This window comes from Cygnus olor, chromosome 8 (genome assembly GCF_009769625.2).
Source record: "Cygnus olor isolate bCygOlo1 chromosome 8, bCygOlo1.pri.v2, whole genome shotgun sequence".
Lineage (NCBI taxonomy): Eukaryota > Metazoa > Chordata > Aves > Anseriformes > Anatidae > Cygnus > Cygnus olor.
Window position 1 is genome coordinate 23,455,578 of NC_049176.1, and position 17,837 is coordinate 23,473,414.

Here is a 17,837-nt window from a genome sequence, read left to right on the forward strand (position 1 = left end):
TTGGGGGGCAGGGGAATGGCGGACCCTGGCCTCACGCCGGGGCGGGCGGTGAGGGGAGCCCGGCGGTCAGACCGCTCCCGCACGGCCGGGCACGGCGGCTGCGAGGAGCAGCGAGGGGAAAGGCGGGGGGCATGATGTGAGGGGCATGGCGGCTGCCATTTTGGGAGGGGAAGCGCTGAGGAGGGGCGGGGAGGGCGCAGGGCGCTGCGAGGACGTTTCCGCTGCCGGGGCGGGCGGCGGTGACCGTGGGGAGTCCTTCGGTGCCGCTATGGGGCTGCACGGCGCCGCCGGGCGCGGCGGGGAGCCTGAGGTGAGCGGGGATGGGGACGGGGACGGGTCGGTGCCCGGCGTGTCGGTAACGGCTGTGCTGTGCTCTGTCCGCAGGAGGAGGAGGAGGAGGAGCTGGTGGTAAGTCGGGGCTGCGGGCCCCTCGCCGTGCCTCGCGGTCCGTGTCCCCGCCGAGCTGCGGGGCCGGGCTCCTCACGGACAGAGCTGAGCTGTGGGGGGCCCGGTGCGGGGCTCCCCGTGCTCACCGCAGCCCTGTGCCCCCCCAGGACCCCCTGACCACCGTGCGGGAGCACTGCGAGCAGACAGAGAAGTGCGCCAAGGCGCGGGAGCGGCTGGAGCTGTGCGACGCCAGGGTGTCCTCCAGGTCCCAGACGGAGGAGCAGTGCACCGAGGAGCTCTTCGACTTCCTGCACGCCAGGGACCACTGCGTAAGTGCAGAGCATGCCGGCCTTTAGCCAGGCTCCTGGGCGTGAAAGTGTGATGCTTAGTAGCTCTTGAGTCACTCCAGAATCTCCAAAAAGCTGTGAATGTTGGTGCTTTTTCTTATTAAACGTTTCTCCCGTTTGCTACAGCAGTTCCAGCTTAAGTTTTGTAGGTTATTAAACAATAATGTCAAACAATGTTTCTGCCATGCAGGTGACACTTTGCTATTTCAGTGTTATGTTTGCCTTTTCTAAGTTAACCCCTTTTCATCTGAGGTGAAGCTTTGTAAGAAATCTCGTTAAGTTTCTGGAATTACTTCTGGCAAGAGGGTTGGGGGGCCATGGGCATCAGTGGCCCAGAAAACCAAGAGATGGGTGGTAAAACCCTGCTGACTACCAGCCTTTTTGAACAGAAACTGTCAGTCACCGAGTGCTTTGTCTTCTCTTTCAGGTTGCTCACAAGCTCTTTACCAAGCTGAAGTGAACATGGGAGTGATTGTCCATCTGCTTCCATAATCTGACAGAGAGCTCTTGTCGGTTCTCGGATTCACAGTTCTGCTTCCTGCCTGTTTATTGTCAATGTGAAGTAAAAACGGAGCGGCTTTCGGGCAGTGACCGAGTGCCAGCATGTCACTGCATCTGTTCTCATGGAAGATGTGCAGCTACACAAACCATGTTGATGTTCTGTAATTTTCCATATTAAACATTCAAAGTTCCTGTGGAAACGCTCTTGGTTTATTTCTTAGTCTCTTGTTCTCACTTGTACTGGTACTGGGTTAAGATGAAATGATTGGGGGTCAGAGCCCACCTGTGTGTATGTGGGGGAGACTTTTCCTCACCTGTGGGAATGTCCTTGTGCAGCCTTGATGACTGGTGGCTGCTGTGATCCCATAGGTAAGAATTTGTTGAAGCCACAAAGACATTTGTGAGCCCGACAAGATCAATTCTATTCACTTGGTAAGCTGTGACTAAACCAGTTTTTCCAAAAATGCTGCCTTCCAGAGGAAAAACATGAAAGGTTGACTTTTTTATAGGAAAGAAACATGATTTCTGTAAAATACATGAACAGCTAAATAGAATTACTTTTTTAAAAAACTGATTGAAGCCTTTTTTTTTGACATTTTTTGTGATTTTTTTTTTTAAATAGTGTTATCTATTCCCAAACTTGATACCTGATTCTCACCCCTAGAAAGCTGCGAGGTGAGGCTGTTTCTGTTTAATGTGCCTTTGGGGGAAAAATGGCAGCTGCCCCTCAGAGGTTGCCAGCAGAGGTTGGAGAAGCCTCTGCTGTGGTCAGCTCTGTGTCCTGTCCCAGAGTGACCTATCATGGGGCTGAGGACAGGCACAGGGTGGTGGTTCCCCCTACTCTTGAGTGCAGGAACAGGGAATGATGCGTGAGTGGTGACCTGGGGACTTGGGCAATGCTGCACTGTGAGGTGGCATCATCGGTAAGCACCAGCCTGGGGCTGTGGTGCAGTGGGGTCGAGTTCATAAATTGTAGGATGTCCTGAGTTGGAAGGGACCTGCAAGGATCACCGAGCCCCACTCATGAGTTCAGGCTGTGCTTCTGTTTCCCTTTGGGGTAAGATACTTAGTAGCAGGGAACAAACGGCAGCAAATGCTTCCTCAGCTGTTACAACATCACCTCTTAAATTCGGCTGCGCTTTACCAGGGCGGCAGCCTACATATCACCCTTTCTCTGACGGATCCCAAGCTCAGCCCCTAAAGCACCCAAACGGAGCTTGACCCAAACACCACCCTAACGCTAGCACAGCTTTATTCCTTCATATTCTTCATTTTCCCGGTGGGCCACGATTTGGAAGCCGGGGGCTGGCACCCGGCTGCGGGGCTCCCCCGGCCCTGTCCCGCTGCCGCCCCCGTGCGGCTGCGGCCGCACCCCGCGGCCCCCGGCTCCGCCCGCCCGGTGCCGGGGCCGGGCCCGCCCCGGAAGGTGCCCGCTGCGTGTGTGTGGGGGGGTCTCGGGGCCATGGCGGCCGGGGGGCGGTCGCTGCTGCCGCTGCTGTTGCGGTGGGGTCCGGGGGCACCGGGGCTGGGTCCGGGGGCACCGGGGCTGGGCGCGGCGCCGCGGCGGCACCGCCACAAGGAGAAGTGGGTGAGGGCGCCGCCGCTCCCCGGGCATCGCCTGTGCCCCGCGCAGCTCGGCTTTTCTCCCCCTCAGCCCTTCGCACCCCCTTTTTTCCCCGCTGCACCCCCGTGTCTTCCCTCCTCCCCTCCCTTCTGCTTGCTCGCTGCTTCCCTCGCTCCTCTCTCCCCCATCACCTCAATCTCACATCATTCCAAATCCCAATTTCACCCCTCTCTGCCCCGTTTATGTTCCCTTTGCACCCCATCGCGGCTCTCCTTGCACCCTCTTGCACCCCTTACACCCAAACTACACCCCCGTGACACTGCTCCCCCGTTCCCTGCAGCCCATCCTCTCCTTGCATGGCTGCGGAGCGGTCACCGAGTGAAATGCAGGGGCTGGGGGTCACTGGGGTGTTGGATATTTTGTCTGTTCGCACATCCAATATTTTCTTCCCAAGGCTGCCACGGCGCCCCGCATCCCCGCCACGCGGCTGGCGCTGCACCACTTCGACACCAACTACAGCCTGCAGCTGCGGGAGCGGTGGCCAGCCGTCCGCGCCAGCCTGCTGTGCGAGCAGAAGTACGGCGCCCTGGTCAACAACTTCGCTTGCGCCGACCACGTTGCCCAGGAGCTGGAGCTGCACAACGCCACCGATTTCGTTTCCGAAGCCGCCAAAAAGGCGCAGAGTTTGCTGCAGGGTTCAGCAGTGGAAGCAGAGAAGGGGGAGAGCATGTCCCAGGAAGGGCCTGGTGGAGGCAGGACTGTGACACAGGCAGGGACATCACCGCTGCTGCCTGCCCCCATCAGCTCCAACATCAAGTGCTACACCTTCCCCAGGGGCGACATCACGCGCTTTTGTCCTGCTTGGTGAGATGGTTTTCCTGTTTTCTTCACACCGATATCAACCAGATGTAGCACACAGGCACACGAGATAGAACTAGCTAAAGAAGCTGCGTTTTTGAAAAAAGCCAAAAAATTTTAGTTGGCTTTGAGATGTGCCACACTATCCCCAGCTAGGCCTTCAATAACATTTCATTGACCATTCCTAGGACAAACCAGTGTTGCCATTGCCACCGTCAGGGTGTTAGCACCAGCTTCTTTTGTATGTGCCCATCTTAACCTCCAGTTGTTTTGTTTCCTCACGTGCTTGCTTTTCTGTGATGGTGGTTTCCAGGCCAGACACTCTGGGGCTCCTCAGCTACTATCTCATGGATGCAGCATCCCTCCTGCCCGTTTTGGCCCTCAATGTGCAGCCAGATGACTTCGTCCTTGACCTCTGTGCAGCTCCGGGTGGCAAGACTCTGGCTCTGCTGCAGACTGGGGCTTGTGGTAAGCGAAGGGGCTGTTCCTCGTGCTGCCGAGTAAAACTGGGATGGGAAAGAGTGCTGCGGTACATGGCACTGCCTGTCTGCCTGTTAATCTTTTGTGGTTATAAGAGTTGGGAATCGTGTGTTTTTTTCCAGAGTGAATTTCTCAGCATGCTGTTTTTTCCTCTCACCCCAGGGCATTTGGCAGCCAACGATGTCTCCATTTCCCGCACAAAGAGATTGTACCAGATTCTCAATAGCTACGTTCCCAAGAATGTCAGGGAAACCGTGAGTGTCACGTCATACGACGGAAGGGACTGGGCAGAGCTGGAAGGTGGGACTTTCCATAAGGTAAGTGATTGAAAACCGGAGAAGATAAGCCCAACTATTTCAGTTTCCTCCTGTTTCAGAGGAAGACAGCAGCTCATCCAACAGTATAATTGTTTAGTCTTGCACAGCCTGAAATGCTGAGACTAAGCCACGTACAGAGTAGTATTTCCTCTGGTTGTACCCTTTCTGCAGCATCTAGTGAGTATGGGCATCCTGAGTTGTACCTCTATCTGTATAATTGCCCATAAATATCCCATCCTAATTCTTCACTTGCAAGGGGTTAGATATGAAACTTAGATAGTTGCTTCTTGTTTCTCAACCCGTAGCCATTCCCCTGTCAGGCAGGAGCGTGTTGGGCTATGCTGGCCCCTTAGTGGTTTGTTCTGCCTGGGGGAGGGGGTTTTGTTACACCGGGAGGTGTCCCCTCAGGAGTTTTGCTGTACTACCTGGAGCATGGCAAGGTTGGAGGTGTTGGGTGAGGTGCTGGGTGACCTCTGAGCTCGATCCTAGGCCAGAATTGATGCAGGATCTCTGCTGCTGCAGGTCCTCGTGGATGTGCCCTGCACGACGGACAGGCACTCTGTGATGGAGACAGACAACAACATCTTCCACAGAAGAAGAACCAAGGAGCGTCAGATGTTGCCAATGCTGCAGCTGCAGCTGCTGATGTGAGTGAGCTTGGTACTGTTTTGTTGTTACCTGTGTTACAATAACAGCTCTTGCTGCTATCAGCACTGAAACCTCTTCTTTATGTGTAGCTGTACAAAGCTCTCCCCACCTCATATGTGCTGTGTGTTGGCTTCCTGATTTCAGTGCTGGTGTCCCGCACTGTCCTTTTCCACCTGTGATGGTGTGTTTGTTCTTCATCCCCTAGGGCTGGGATCCTTGCTACCAAGCCAGGAGGAGACGTGGTGTATTCTACATGCTCCCTCTCCCCGCTGCAGAACGAATATGTGATCGAGAGAGCGATAGAAATTGCAGAAACCCAGTTCAACATCACGACCCACGCAGAGGACTTGAGCCACTTCCGCACGCTCTTCCAGGACACGTTTTCTTTCTCCTCAGATTGCCGGCTGGGGGAGCTCGTTCTTCCTCACCTCGCAGCCAACTTTGGACCTATGTATTTCTGCAAATTACGCCGAGCATAGAAGGGGTGGCAGATTTTGGCTCTTGGGCAGCTCCAGGTTCCTCATGGTACATCTCTGGGCCATCTCAATTGGAACTTGCTTCCACACTGCTGGATGTAATGAAATACCCTAGATTTCCAGGGAAAGCAAAACTACTTGATATTTATTTTTCTTGTTAAAATGTCTCTAAGGAAGTCTTTTTACTGCAGACAGAGAATAAATGAGAAAGACCTGCTGTGGAGTCTGCTGCCTATTTATCTGTTTGAGGAGTTTAGGAAAGAGAGAGGTCTCATCAGATGGAGCAGTTCATTTGTCTCAGAACAGGATAAATCGTCCTGTGCAGATGTTGTTTTCTCCCTTGCATCTGACTGTTTTTATCCTACGTGAGCAGGTTCAGAATAATAAACACCATCCGGGGATCTCAGGCTTTCTGCCCCAGATCTCACCATCTGCATAATCTGTCTCTGCTTGTCACCTCTCTGCTTTTAGAAACAGCAGCCTGAGGTCCTTAAAGAAGAGGTTCTTAAGAATGCTGCTTCGCTGGGCTTGGAAATACACCTGTGATGCTTGAGACCTGCTGGTGGAAACAGCTCAGTGCTGTGGAGAGGCAAGTGACTGTTGCCATCTCCCACGGACAGAGAGGTGTGAGCACTGCCACGTGTGCTAGGTGCCGTTTAATGTCCAGTGGGGAGGTGTATGATTTTGAGGAATAACTGTGCACTCATATGATCTCATCATCTCATCCATCAGTGGAGGGTTACTCAAGTTTATAATAACATTTGCTTAATATCTGTATTTTATGTTTTTTTTTCAAGTAAAATAGTGATGGAGAGGGTAGATAGACATGGCTGTATTCCCAGCAGGGCTGTTAGCCTCAGCAGCCCATGCTTACATCCAGTGCCAGCAAGAAAATACTACTGAGGGTAACTCCCACCCATATCCATCGTTTCAGGAAGGTGCACTTCATAGATTTTTGATCATTTGAACCCAACATTAGACATTCTAGCCCTCTGCATCACATCTTTGACCAACATGAGTGTTAGTGTGGCTGCAGAGTGTGCTGGTGGGGAACACAGAACAGTCGCTAATGCAGCAAAAGGAACTGGTTGTTTTCAGCCATATCACTTTACTGGGACAAACAGGGGAGATAGGAGAACAAGCAGCAGAAGAGGTGGGGAACATATGACAGGATAATTTGTGAAGCTGCAGTGTCCATCTGGAGTCTTCAGATATTCTCATTTTTTTTCCAAGGAAGAATGTGATGCAGGCAAGACAGGGTTTCCTTCCAACAAAGGAGTTTGGTGTTGTGAAGGGTTTGTGTGATGAAGTGCTGGAGGATTTATGTTGATGTTTTGGTCTCTGCATGAGCTGCTGAGCTGTTTAGAGATGAATCTGGCAGCGTCTCAGCCAAGACAGAGGACAGTGAGGCAGATTTACAGTCCTTTTAATGCCTACGGAGGAAACTGCTGTGTCCTTTACAGGATCTGTGCTTGTCAGCAGGAAGAAGGGCAGGAAATGCATTTTCTTTCCTCCTTCCCTCCTTGCTGGAATCTATGCACTTCAGATTGCGAAAGGGGAAACTGATGCGGAGCTGTCCTGTTTGTGTCTTGGCTGCCTCTGGCCCTGCAGAGGTGGGACTGCAGAGGCTACGCTGCTCCCTTCCCACGGCTGAGAGTCTCCACCTCCTTCATGAAGCGCAGGCACAGCTCCTCCTGCCACGGCAAGGCCACGCACTGCACGGCCACGGGCAGCCCCACGGCTCCTGCCACAGCCTGCAGAGGGGACACAGTGAGGGGTTACATGGTGGAGCTCGGACCTCCAGCAGCTTTGGGGAGCTTTGTTTAGGCACGTGGCCAGTCCCTTCCAACTCAAGGGCTTTCCGTGTCACATACCTGTTTCAGTGTCCTGTCCCAGGAGTCATCGCAGCATCCTCGGTAAAGCTTCAGTTCTTCCTCATCAGCTTCTGTCACCACGCTGACGGGCACGACCCCAGCGGGGAAGTTCAAGACGTTGTACAGCATTGTGGAGGAGACGGCAGCTGAGAGAAGCAAAACAGACAACACAGGCAGCTACAGACTCAATTTCAGACGTGTTCCTTGAAGCCCTGAGAACCAGCTACTTTTGTGAGGCAAAACTGCCCAGGGCTGGTCATCCCTGAGTCCCAGTCCTACTGCAAGAAACAACTGCCACCAGATCCACCTTATCCAGAGGTCTGCCAAGCTTTACGGTAGTTATTTTTCCTTCCTAATGCCCATAAAATGTTTTGGTGGTGAAGCTCCACAGTAGTGGACAGTTCTGTCCAGTCACAACCATGGTTGTCCTCTCCCCTCCCAGGAAGGTCCCAGGCTCACTTACGGAGGAGTTTCCCTGGGAATCCCACGGTGAAGGCAGGCCCTAGGACAGGGCACAGCACGACGTCGAGGTGGAGTTCCCTCCACTGGGTGATGAATTCCGAGCGGTACGCCTTTGGGAGGAAAGGGGAGATGACACCGAGGCCATGTCCATGCCTGGAACACCTTGGCTTCTCTGGGGCATGCACCAGGCTGTGGTAAGGCTGAGGAGGCAGCTGTGCACCAGAGCAGAGGCAAGGGCTGGTGGCAGCGTGTCTGCCCGATGGAGGAACCCTTGCTGGGTCGGTGCTATCAGGACAGATCGGTGTCGCCACTGGCCCAGCCCTAAAGGAACCTCCTTGGACTCATCTCTTGCAGCCTGTAGTGCAGATATCCCCAAAGGGAGACCCACACTGTGTGCAAGTGTCTGCCTCTACAGCACATAGCCAAATTATGGATGGGAACTGGCAAGGTTCCTCTTTTGCCAGACTTGCTCTCAGGACAGCCTTTGTTGCTCTGGGACCGCTGAGTGTGGGTATTTGGGTGTGAGCATTGTAACCCACGAAGTCCTGGCTGAACTGACCAAAAAGCCCAACTAGTCCATTCTTACCTTTTTTTTGTGTCTTTCCCCTTGTCCCCAGCACCCCACTGCACAACCCCTTTCTTAAACACTGACCCCCCTCCTCTCTGCCAAACTGACACCATAATGCCTCAACTCATAGCATGATGCCCGAGAGAAAAGCCCTCAAAACATACCTCTATTTGATGCTGTTGATTCCACAGCTCATTCACTGACCTGCAAGCGGAAATCATAGTAACATTTTTAAGCTTTAAGAAGAGGGGAAACTGTTTAAATAATCCTCCAGGTTGATAAGCCTCAGTGATTTTAGCAATTACTTAAAACAATACGTCTTCCTCAATTTGTCTGAAGTTTCCTTAGGCATTTAGCCAAGCTATTAAGCAACAAATATCTGGAAATGGAAGAGAGAAGGTTTCTCTTGTGAGTCTGGATTGAGTGCTTATCTCTGCCACAAGCTTGCTGTACGACCTTCTCCAAGTCCCTTCATCCTTTCAGGGTAACACAAGGGGCAGTGTAACACTAGGGAAGTGGGGAGATGTGTTCCTAAGACTGAAGCATTGTCCAGGACAGAGAAACCTGCAGAAAGCCTGTTGTGAACCCAGTGCCCCCCACTCCATCGTGGACACTTAGAGGAGAAAGCACAGTTCATTTCCATAGGCATCCCTTGGGACGGTGCTGTCTTACCTCATTCCACACAAGGCATTCAGATAGTCAGCCAGGCGGGGAAACTGGAAAGGCAAATGATTCCTGTTAGGGGCATGATGTGAGGGTGCAGTAACTTGTGCCATCCCAGGAAACCTCAGTTCATGCCCTGACTCAGTCTATGGGGCTGCTGTGCTAAGGGTGAATAACATTGCTTAAGAATGCTCCACATGGTTCTCATTTTGCTTGGCTTCCAACTTCATGTTGTTGGTTCTCCTTTTTTTTTTTTTTTTCTTTTCCTTACAGCTCACTATTTCCTACTCACAGAGGAATGCACTGACCTGAACCAAGACACTTATTTCTGATAAATCAAACTTTTTTTTTTTTTTCTTGGTGTCTCATAGAAACAAGATTTCTGCTTTGGTTGCCTCCCACTCACTGCTACATTTTTGATCCTGTTAGCTAAGAACAACCCAACTGGAGAGAAGGGCAGTGGAAACTGGAGGATGCAGGACGAGAGGATGTTTATTGTATGAATGGGGCTGCAGTGCGGATCAGCTCTTATTAATCACCAGGAAACCCCTGTGAAGGTGTGCTCTTTGGAAGGCCTTCAAAGCAGGGATAGAGCTTCAAACTTCAGTTCCCCTGCTGTAGCAATCCCAACGCATGAATCTGTAGGAAACTGGGCACCACTAGATGTAGCATTTAAATAACCACTTGCTGTTGGCTCTGCATTATTCTTTACAGCTCTTGGCCGGTCCTTTTCTCATTTCCCTTTGCACTGGGTAAACCCCAGCAGGGCTCTAGAAAAGACCTTCCAAAGTGACAGCATGTGCCTTGGCATAAAATCCCAGTGTTTGCAGTTAGAGGTGGCTCCCAGTACCGTCATGCTTCTAAGCATCTCAGGGCCTTGTTTATACCACTCTGCTTTGAGCCTGAGGCCAGGAACTCACCAGAGGTTTAAGAATCAGAGCCAGCAGCTTCTTCGCCAGCCTTGGGATCTTGTAGCAAGTCACCTGTGGTTTTAAGCTTGGATCTACAATATTTCCTGTGCTGAGAGATGAAAAGAGGAGGGGATCATGCCAGAGAAGCTGTTTGCCCTTTCTCAGAAACCCGAGTATCTCCTGTTTGGGGTGTGAGAGGAGCTAGTTTTGCCTGTGTGTTGTGCTCAGGGGCATGGGGATAGGGGTGTTTTAGAGCACTCCTGCCAGAGGGCTCCTACTTACAACTCATCCAACCAAGCACGGCCTCCATCAGCAAAAAATGTCTTCAAAAACAGTTCAGTCATGACATAGTGGATCCGAAGTGGAGAAAAGGGCACTAGCTGCACCAAAACACAAAATCACGCAGCAGCCTGAGGATGTGAATAATTTCCAAGGCCTGACTGGGGATATACTTCACTGGCAGAACAGAAGCCTCCCTGGGCTCCACACACTGGTGGAGGGGCCCATTTCAGCCCTTTAGCCATCTCCCCATATGATTATTCCTCCCTGGCAGCTTTTCGGCTCAGGTCTGAGACCTCTCCATTCCTCCTCCCTCTTGTTCTAGGCAATCATTGAGCCAGAAACTGCACCACTTTTCCATGTGTCCCAGCTGAATCAATGCCTCCTTAGACATGGCCTTACTTTGCTACGAAGTACTAACATGTTTCTACAAGCATGCCTACATGGAGCGAAAGGTGTTTCCCATCCTGTGTCCCATGGCCCTTTCCCCTCAGTACCGTGGTAATTTAAAATGGCGCCTCTGTTATTTATCCCACAGCAGGGCCGAGGGGCTCTGTGTAGCTTCTGAAGGTTGATTACAGCAGGAAGGGGCAAAGCTGGGGACACCCTGTGGGGACGAGTGTGGGGTGGTGGTGCTCACCTTGTGCCCCGCTGCCTGCAGAGCCTCCCTGGTCTCATGCACCGCCCTGCGCATGCAAGGAGGCAGCGGGAAGTAGCCATCGGTGTCGTAGTACCCGACCCGCAGAGGAGCAGAGCTTGAGTACACCTGGAGCAAAGGAGACACCAGTCTGACGTTGCCTTCCTCCCCACCCTTTGCCGGGGTCTCTCAGTCTGGTAAACCACACTCCAGTTGAGAGAACGGAAATAATAACTACTTACTTTTGTTAACCATTTTTTGTTCCCCTGATAATTATGAATCATGCCCTCAAAGAGATCTAGGAAGTTACTAGAAACCAGTACTACAACGATAACTGGATCCTTAAGGCATGTAGGACCGTTAAGGACCAGGCTCACCTCCTCGTTGAAGGGGATGGGGGGCACGGTGGGGTCCAGCCGGAACATCTCCTCGCAGAGCAGTGCCTTCATGCAGAGGGCCAGGCTGTCCACATCTCTCGCCATCGGCCCCAGTGCAGAGGGAACTGGTGTGGGACGAGAGCAAATGTCCATAGTAAGCAAAGGAGTGTGTCAAGCACTGGTCTGTCCCTCCACATGGCCACAGTGACTGCAAGGAACCATCAGGCAATGAGGTGGGGTGTTCTAGGTGGCTTCCACATAGGTCTTGGCTGCCTCAGGCCTTCCCGTGGCCTAGAGGATGACTTAAGACTTTAGAGGTGACATAACTTCTCTGAGGTGACCCCGAGGAGCCACGGCACTCTGCACCTGGGCTTGTTGAACCCAGGCCAGAGTCTTATCCTCTCCTACAAAGCTGACAGGCACATTCCACTCTTCCTGCTCTTCACAGCATATAGAAAAAAAATAAAAAATTGAAATTCACATACCTGACAGGATCCCATTGACTGGGCCATTCACTCCAGACAGGCTGCAGAAAAAGAAAAAAAAAAGTATATTGTAATGCCAGTAACAGGGAGATATTCTCAATACATCTGAACAGGGCATTGCGGTCTTCCATTCAGGACCTCAAACAGAAATAAATTATTAAAAGAATTTGATCTGAGCTGAGTAAAACAGAAAATTTTGGTCAAACAAAACAACAAAAAAATAAATCTAAACCACAACAACTCTTAGTTGTAGTTTAACCAAAAATGTCCCATTTCGGAGTTATTGAACCACCTTAGCCCCTCTTTCTTTTAAACTCCAGGTCAGTTTTACAGTGAAAGCACTGCTATTTCCAGGCAGAACCTAGCAATATTGCCTCTTGGGAAAGGTTTTGAGCAAAGCAAGCCAGCATTTATGAAACTGTCCTCTTTTTCCCCCAAATACTCGCTGTGTGCATCATCTTTCAGCTGAGTTTGGCAATTAGCATCCGTCCCTCCAAAACTGCAGTTTGAGGGCAACTTGACTGTTTGGTCCAAATAAATTTCTCTCTGTCTCTAATTTATAAGTTAGTTTTTTCCTTTATTTGCTTTCAGAGATGTAGGGACTGACACTCAGGCAGGTCTGAATTCCCGTTTCCTCACCAAGGACACGCTGTCCTGTGTGACCAGACAGCAGACCCATCCGTTTGCTGAGCCCTCCCTGAACACGGTGGGTAGGTGCACAAGGTGGGTGTGAGCTCAGAGGGACACTGTGTGCCTTGGGAAGGAGCAGCATGGGTTTGCAGGCTCCTTGCAGAGTGGGCAGGGCAGATCGCAGCACCTACCTGAGCCTTTTGGCTGTGGGTTTGAGCCCACACAGCCCGCAGAAGCTGGACGGCAGGCGGATGCTGCCACCAACGTCTGAGCCGATGCCCAGGATGGAGCCTCCCCCTGCGATCAGAGCTCCCTCCCCTCCTGAGGAGCCTCCGGGGGTCTTCTGGTGGTTGAGGGGGTTCAGGGTCTGGCCAAAGATAGTATTACTGCAGTCGTAGCTGAGGAGAAAACCAGCAAACAGGCTGTCAGGAAGAGTCTAGCACCTTGATTTTGTTGTCTCTCTCTTGCACTGGGCTTATGCAGCATACCCAACCCCTCCTTCCACCCCATATACCCTTTGGGACAAGGCTCATTCACATGAGCCCCCACCTCCCATGCACAAGTGCAGTTAGTTTTTGTTATTTCATGGTGTTTTTTTTCCCCTTAATCTTATAGAAAAGCCATTTTCAGTTCAACTGAGATAGCTGGCAGCTAATGGAAGAGGGACTCATCTGGTGAACATCTTAGAAGACAGGAAGGAGCCTGTCTGTGACCTACAGGATGGGTTTTAGTTTCAGGAGCACAGCCAGAGGGGAGATTTCTAATGATGTATGTTACTTGAAGAGGGATTGCGGCACGTTGGTCTTAGCGAATGGGATGGCCCCCTGTCTCTTCAAAACCTTGACTAGTACGCTGTCCTCCTGCTCTGGAGTGCCCAGGTACTGCACAAGCCCACAGGTTGACAGTTGGCCCTGCAGAGAGGAGAAGGGACAGTGGACAGGGTCAGCACAGTTCCCCTGCAGTTTTGGAAGGAAGATTTGGTGACCCCTTTGGGGAGTACTAATCTATTCCTTTGCATAGAGGGCCAAGCACTCCTTCTCCTTCCATCCTTAGCAGAGGGCTGCTATGCACTTACAGGGTTAAGGCTTCTTTGGAACCTGGCCTTGCTCTTTTTCCTGCTATTTCTCTCCCCTGACCTAGATGCAACTTTATAGGTAGTCTTTGTTCACCCACTAGCTCAGGATCAAACCCAGTGTCCTGCTGTCCAGGTGAAGCCACCAGTGAATGTTCAGGGAGAGAACATAAAGTCCAGGCAAACACAATGTGGTCCTTTTTCAGTTAGCTCTGGTACCTGGGTCTTGTTTTGCTAAAGGGCTCAGTGGACAAGCTACAGCGCTGCAGGGATTCAAGGTTAATGGTTCCTGCTGCCAGTGAGTTTTTGGAAGCTGAGCCTTGTTCTTATCAATCATACAGCAAACGCTGAAGCGTAAGTCCAACTTATGGCTCAAAACACCACGTAGCCCAGCTCGTGCTCACCCATGTATCAGAGGAGAAATCATTTGTTTTTTCACTGATGGAGGCACTGCAACAGATGTGCAACTGGGGCCCTTTGCTCAGGATTTATCTTCTGGCAGGAGAACTGCTTGTGAGATCAATGCCGAGTCTGCTCCCACCAGCATGAGTGGAGTCACTGAAATCAGCTCTTTCAATGACTCTGTCTGGCCTGACTCAGTTCAAAGAAAGCACCCACCAGATCCACACACCTCACATGAGGGGTTCAGAAACTCCTAATTGCCAGGGCTGCAGCTGCAATGAGATGTGGGGCTACAGCCCCAGGCCCAGCCAGGCTTTGTGTGGTATAAGCAAGGGAGGGATTGGGCCCATTCCCCACCCTCTGTTTCACCCCACATCACCACCCAGCCTAGCCCATGATGGGATGCTTCAGGGGGACAAAAGGAAGCACCTTGTGGCCGATGTGGTCCTTGATGCTGACAGGGATGCCGTATAGAAGCCCTTTCTCCTTCTGCCCTTGTATTTCCTGGAGCTGCTCCTCACACTCTGGGATAAAATGTCGCACGCAGTTTGTCTGCTGGGTCACTTCCAGGGCCTTTGCCATACACATAGAGGAAGAGGTGTTAGTTAAGAACATCTTAATGATGTAGCTGCATTCAGTAGCTATTTGGATCTTTGAAGCAAGTGGTAGCGGTAACCCCTCCCAGAGCATCCTAGCTCAGACCATCTCAGAGGGCTATCTCGTTACGGGTATGACCCAGGAGACAGAGGTATCTCTGTCCTTTCATATTTCTCCTCTGATATCTGCTGGATTAAAGACTTGCCATAATCAGCAGCTCCACCAAGTCTTCTCCGTCACCAGCCCATGCTCCACAGCAAGGAGAACATAAGCAAATTGTCCTTCATGCTGCAAACAGGCACTCACCTTCTCTATGTAGGTGTAGAGGACAGTCCTGGGGGACAAGGACCCTTCCTGTAATCTCCCAGCAAGTTCCAGCAGGGGTAGGGACAGGATGGCATCTGTCTGGACACTGGGGACCTGCAAGAGGATGATGGCAAGGATGGCAGGACAGCATCTCCAGGTACCCATGGCAGGGGCCTGTGCCAGGGCGCAGAGGAGACAAGTCCCTTGTATTTTGCTAACATTAACAACAAAGCTTTCCAGAAAGGCAGATCATGCATGTGGGGGCTCAGACTCTGAACTGATGAATGCTTCACATGAATTTCAGCTGTTCTGTAAGCCCCACGGATGTCACAATCATGATGCAAACCCAGGAATCCACCTGTCTCTGAAAGTGTAGAAGACCTTCATGCATCCATTGCAGTGAGGGACAATCACAATCACATCTGAGCCTCCCTTCCCACACTGTGGGACTTATCCATTGACTGAGAGTTAATCTCAGCTGAGGAAACCAATCTGGCCAGAAGAATATCCAGAGTTGGAAGGGACCCACAAGTATCGTTGAGTCCAACTTGTGGCTTAAAGGTACCAAAGTCCTTACACACAAGCCTCAGGCTGGCCCTTCAACCCTTGGTATAGGTACAGGCACTGTGCTGACAGCCCTGGCATCAACCTAGGGTGGTAAAAAAAAATCTAATAGGTCAGGCCAAGCAAACTGAAGAAATCAATAAAGACTTACAGGTGGGTAAACTCTGCTCAGGTGAAGGCAACTGGCAGTTCTCAGTGACACCATTTTTTTCTAATGTATATATATATAAATACATATTTTTAAATATTTAAGAAAAAAGGTTGTAAAGATATATATCACTTGTAGTTGCTTTGATTTATCTCCAAGTGCATTACCTGTGTAGACATGATCTTGTTGAACCAGCACAAATGCAGAAGCAAACAGAGCAGGGAGGAAAGGGGGGTTAGAAATGAGTGCTGCAAAACTTCAGGAATTGGGGGCCACATCCGTGCTGGTTGGGTGCCTGCCTCATTTATCCCCATGTTGTGTCCTGGTCGCTCACAGGAAGCATTAAGTGCCCTGTGCTTCATTAGTGTTAAGTTAGGCCAAGTATCTTCTGGGCAGATTGGTGGGCCGGGAGGCCTCACTTGCTGGGAATCCTGGTGAAACTTCTTCCTTTGAAGACTCTCCAAGAGCTATCTAGAAGGCAGGTTTTAGAGCCAAAGACAGAGGGGTGTGGACGGATGTATAAACTTAAGAGTCAGGAAGAGAAAAAGCTTTTTTGCTTCTACCCATAGAGGTGAGAGGTATTTCTAGATCCCTAAAGCTCTAGAAGATTTGGATGGATTAAGGTCCAGTGCTTCATCACCTTTGTTGTCTAAAACCTCGTCCAGTGTGTAACTCACGTCTCCCTGGCTGTAGGCTCCCACCACATCTCATACAGCTTGAGAAAAGCAGCGCTCTCCCTTCCTCCCAAGGCAGCCTTACCCCTTGTTGAAGGCTGCTGGAACATCTCCCCTGGGTTCTCTGTGACAAAAGCTAGCAGCAGGAGCTGAAGAACAACGTCAGAAGACACACCAGTGGGACTCAGCCTACCCACAAGGATGGGTTACCTGCTCCCTGAACTGCCGGACAGCCTTTGCCATTTTCTTCACACCTTCCTCCTGGGTCCTCTGAGCCTCTTCCATTTTCTGCTGGATCTGCCTTTCACCCATCCACTTCCAGACTACCACGGCCACCGCTGAGCCACAGAGAAGGCTGAGGGCAGCAGAAGAAGCCACTTCTGGCTCTGGCAGGAGCTGTCTCAGCTGCTGCTGGATCATTTTGCTGGACCCTCTGATCTCTGAGGTTGAAGGGAGAAAGAGAAGCAAGGCAGAGAGCTCCCCTGCCTCCCCAGATCTGCTTCTTCCAGCACCAGTGTCTCAGCTCAGCAAGTAGTTTATAAATCCAAAGCTGACCCCTGCAAGAGATGCCTTCACGGGGGCATGCAGTGGGGAATGATTGACGGAGAAGTTCAAAAGGTTAAGTTTGCACAGCCAGTGAACCCTGGGCTATATTGGGTTTATACGGGCTGTCCGGACTGTGGGAAGTTCTCTGCTGGGGAGGAAGGGCTGGGGGATCAGCTGGTCAAAAGAAGCAAGGAAATAGCTTCACTCCTGTTTCCTGCATAGCCTAGGAGGACAATGGAAGAAGGGGAAAAAACAGCTTGAACTCTCAAGATTTCCCTGCACAGGAATGAAGACAGTATGATGAGAGGATGCATGGCTGTGGGGTACCCACTCATCCACCCCCCCATGCTGCTACTATGGCAGACACAGGCTGCTTCAGGAGACCTGTGATAGGGCTCAGCTCTGCCACAGTGTCTGCACGAACCAGGAGAGGTGGGTTCACCCCACAACAGAGCATGCGGTTATTGCTTTAGAAGTGGAAAATCCCACAGCGTTGCAGTCCAGAAGCAAACTATTCCCATCAGATATTAAGACGGCCACTGCTGAGGTCCTTCCAGCACAGACACCTCTCACTACAAGCACACAAGAACCATGCCCTGTTTCATCTTAAAATTGGTGTTAGTAGGGAGTGTTCTTCTCCTTGTTTTTAACTGGGACAATTTATGAGGGACTGTGGACAAAATTGACTTTGGCATCCTCTAAGAAATAGTCTGGAGTTGATGGCAGCTAGCTAGCTGGTAACAAATTAAGCTGGCCACCTTCTGTTTTTCCTTTTAGTGGCATCCTTGCCCAGAGGATGCCTCCTCAGTGAAGGCACTGCTCATTTTCTGAGAGCAGCAGCACAGGGACATGTCTGCAGTCCCCCCAGCTCCTGCTGCACGGTGCTTGCTAGGGCAGGTGCCTCAGGAAGGTGCATGTGAACAGGGTCAGTACGCAGCAGTACCCAAACCCTCTCCCAGCCTCTTGGGATCCATGCAAAAGGCTTCCTGAGTCAGAAGTGAGCTCTTTGTGTATGTGACAGCAACACGACCCCTGTGATGGGCTGAGCGGATGTGGGAGTTTTT

The 17,837-nt window shown here is 51.3% G+C and overlaps 3 protein-coding genes across 3 annotated transcripts; 2 read left to right on the forward strand and 1 right to left on the reverse strand.

Moving 5' to 3' along the window:
- The first annotated feature begins 19 nt into the window (after nucleotides 1–19).
- LOC121073839 lies at nucleotides 20–1,435 on the forward strand. The gene is given in 4 exon segments (XM_040565272.1): nucleotides 20–310; nucleotides 385–408; nucleotides 555–716; nucleotides 1,162–1,435. Coding segments are annotated over 4 exon segments (603 nt in total). The 5' UTR covers nucleotides 20–145; the 3' UTR covers nucleotides 1,414–1,435.
- Nucleotides 1,436–2,660: 1,225 nt separating this feature from the next.
- On the forward strand, nucleotides 2,661–5,795 carry NSUN4 (NOP2/Sun RNA methyltransferase 4). The gene is made up of 6 exons (XM_040565778.1): nucleotides 2,661–2,823; nucleotides 3,254–3,663; nucleotides 3,971–4,125; nucleotides 4,300–4,454; nucleotides 4,977–5,101; nucleotides 5,308–5,795. The coding sequence occupies exons 1-6, from the start codon at nucleotides 2,698–2,700 to the stop codon at nucleotides 5,579–5,581; spliced, it is 1,245 nt and encodes a 414-aa protein (XP_040421712.1). The 5' UTR covers nucleotides 2,661–2,697; the 3' UTR covers nucleotides 5,582–5,795.
- A 126-nt stretch (nucleotides 5,796–5,921) lies between these two features.
- On the reverse strand, nucleotides 5,922–16,746 carry LOC121074091 (vitamin D3 hydroxylase-associated protein-like). The gene is made up of 15 exons (XM_040565777.1): nucleotides 16,438–16,746; nucleotides 14,842–14,955; nucleotides 14,368–14,511; nucleotides 13,242–13,375; nucleotides 12,656–12,862; nucleotides 11,835–11,875; nucleotides 11,350–11,474; nucleotides 10,976–11,101; nucleotides 10,339–10,436; nucleotides 10,066–10,165; nucleotides 9,155–9,198; nucleotides 8,647–8,686; nucleotides 7,916–8,024; nucleotides 7,453–7,598; nucleotides 5,922–7,332 (listed from the first exon to the last, which is right to left on the reverse strand). Exons 1-15 carry the CDS (start codon nucleotides 16,645–16,647, stop codon nucleotides 7,207–7,209), a joined length of 1,764 nt encoding a protein of 587 aa, XP_040421711.1. The 5' UTR covers nucleotides 16,648–16,746; the 3' UTR covers nucleotides 5,922–7,206.
- Between the last annotated feature and the right edge of the window lie 1,091 nt (nucleotides 16,747–17,837).

What these genes read in the sequence shown, in the direction of transcription:
- LOC121074091 (XM_040565777.1), bottom strand. Translation starts at nt 16,647, where the DNA reads ATGATCCAGCAGCAGCTGAGACAGCTCCTGCCAGAGCCAGAAGTGGCT. An exon ending in CGTGCTTGGTTGGATGAGTT is followed by an intron (nt 10,166 to 10,338) that starts GTAAGTAGGAGC and finishes TTCATCTCTCAG; the next exon opens with CACAGGAAATATTGTAGATC. An exon ending in CTCTGATTCTTAAACCTCTG is followed by an intron (nt 9,199 to 10,065) that starts GTGAGTTCCTGG and finishes TTGCCTTTCCAG; the next exon opens with TTTCCCCGCCTGGCTGACTA.
- NSUN4 (XM_040565778.1), top strand. Translation starts at nt 2,698, where the DNA reads ATGGCGGCCGGGGGGCGGTCGCTGCTGCCGCTGCTGTTGCGGTGGGGT. An exon ending in ACGCGCTTTTGTCCTGCTTG is followed by an intron (nt 3,664 to 3,970) that starts GTGAGATGGTTT and finishes GGTGGTTTCCAG; the next exon opens with GCCAGACACTCTGGGGCTCC. An exon ending in CTGCAGCTGCAGCTGCTGAT is followed by an intron (nt 5,102 to 5,307) that starts GTGAGTGAGCTT and finishes TTCATCCCCTAG; the next exon opens with GGCTGGGATCCTTGCTACCA.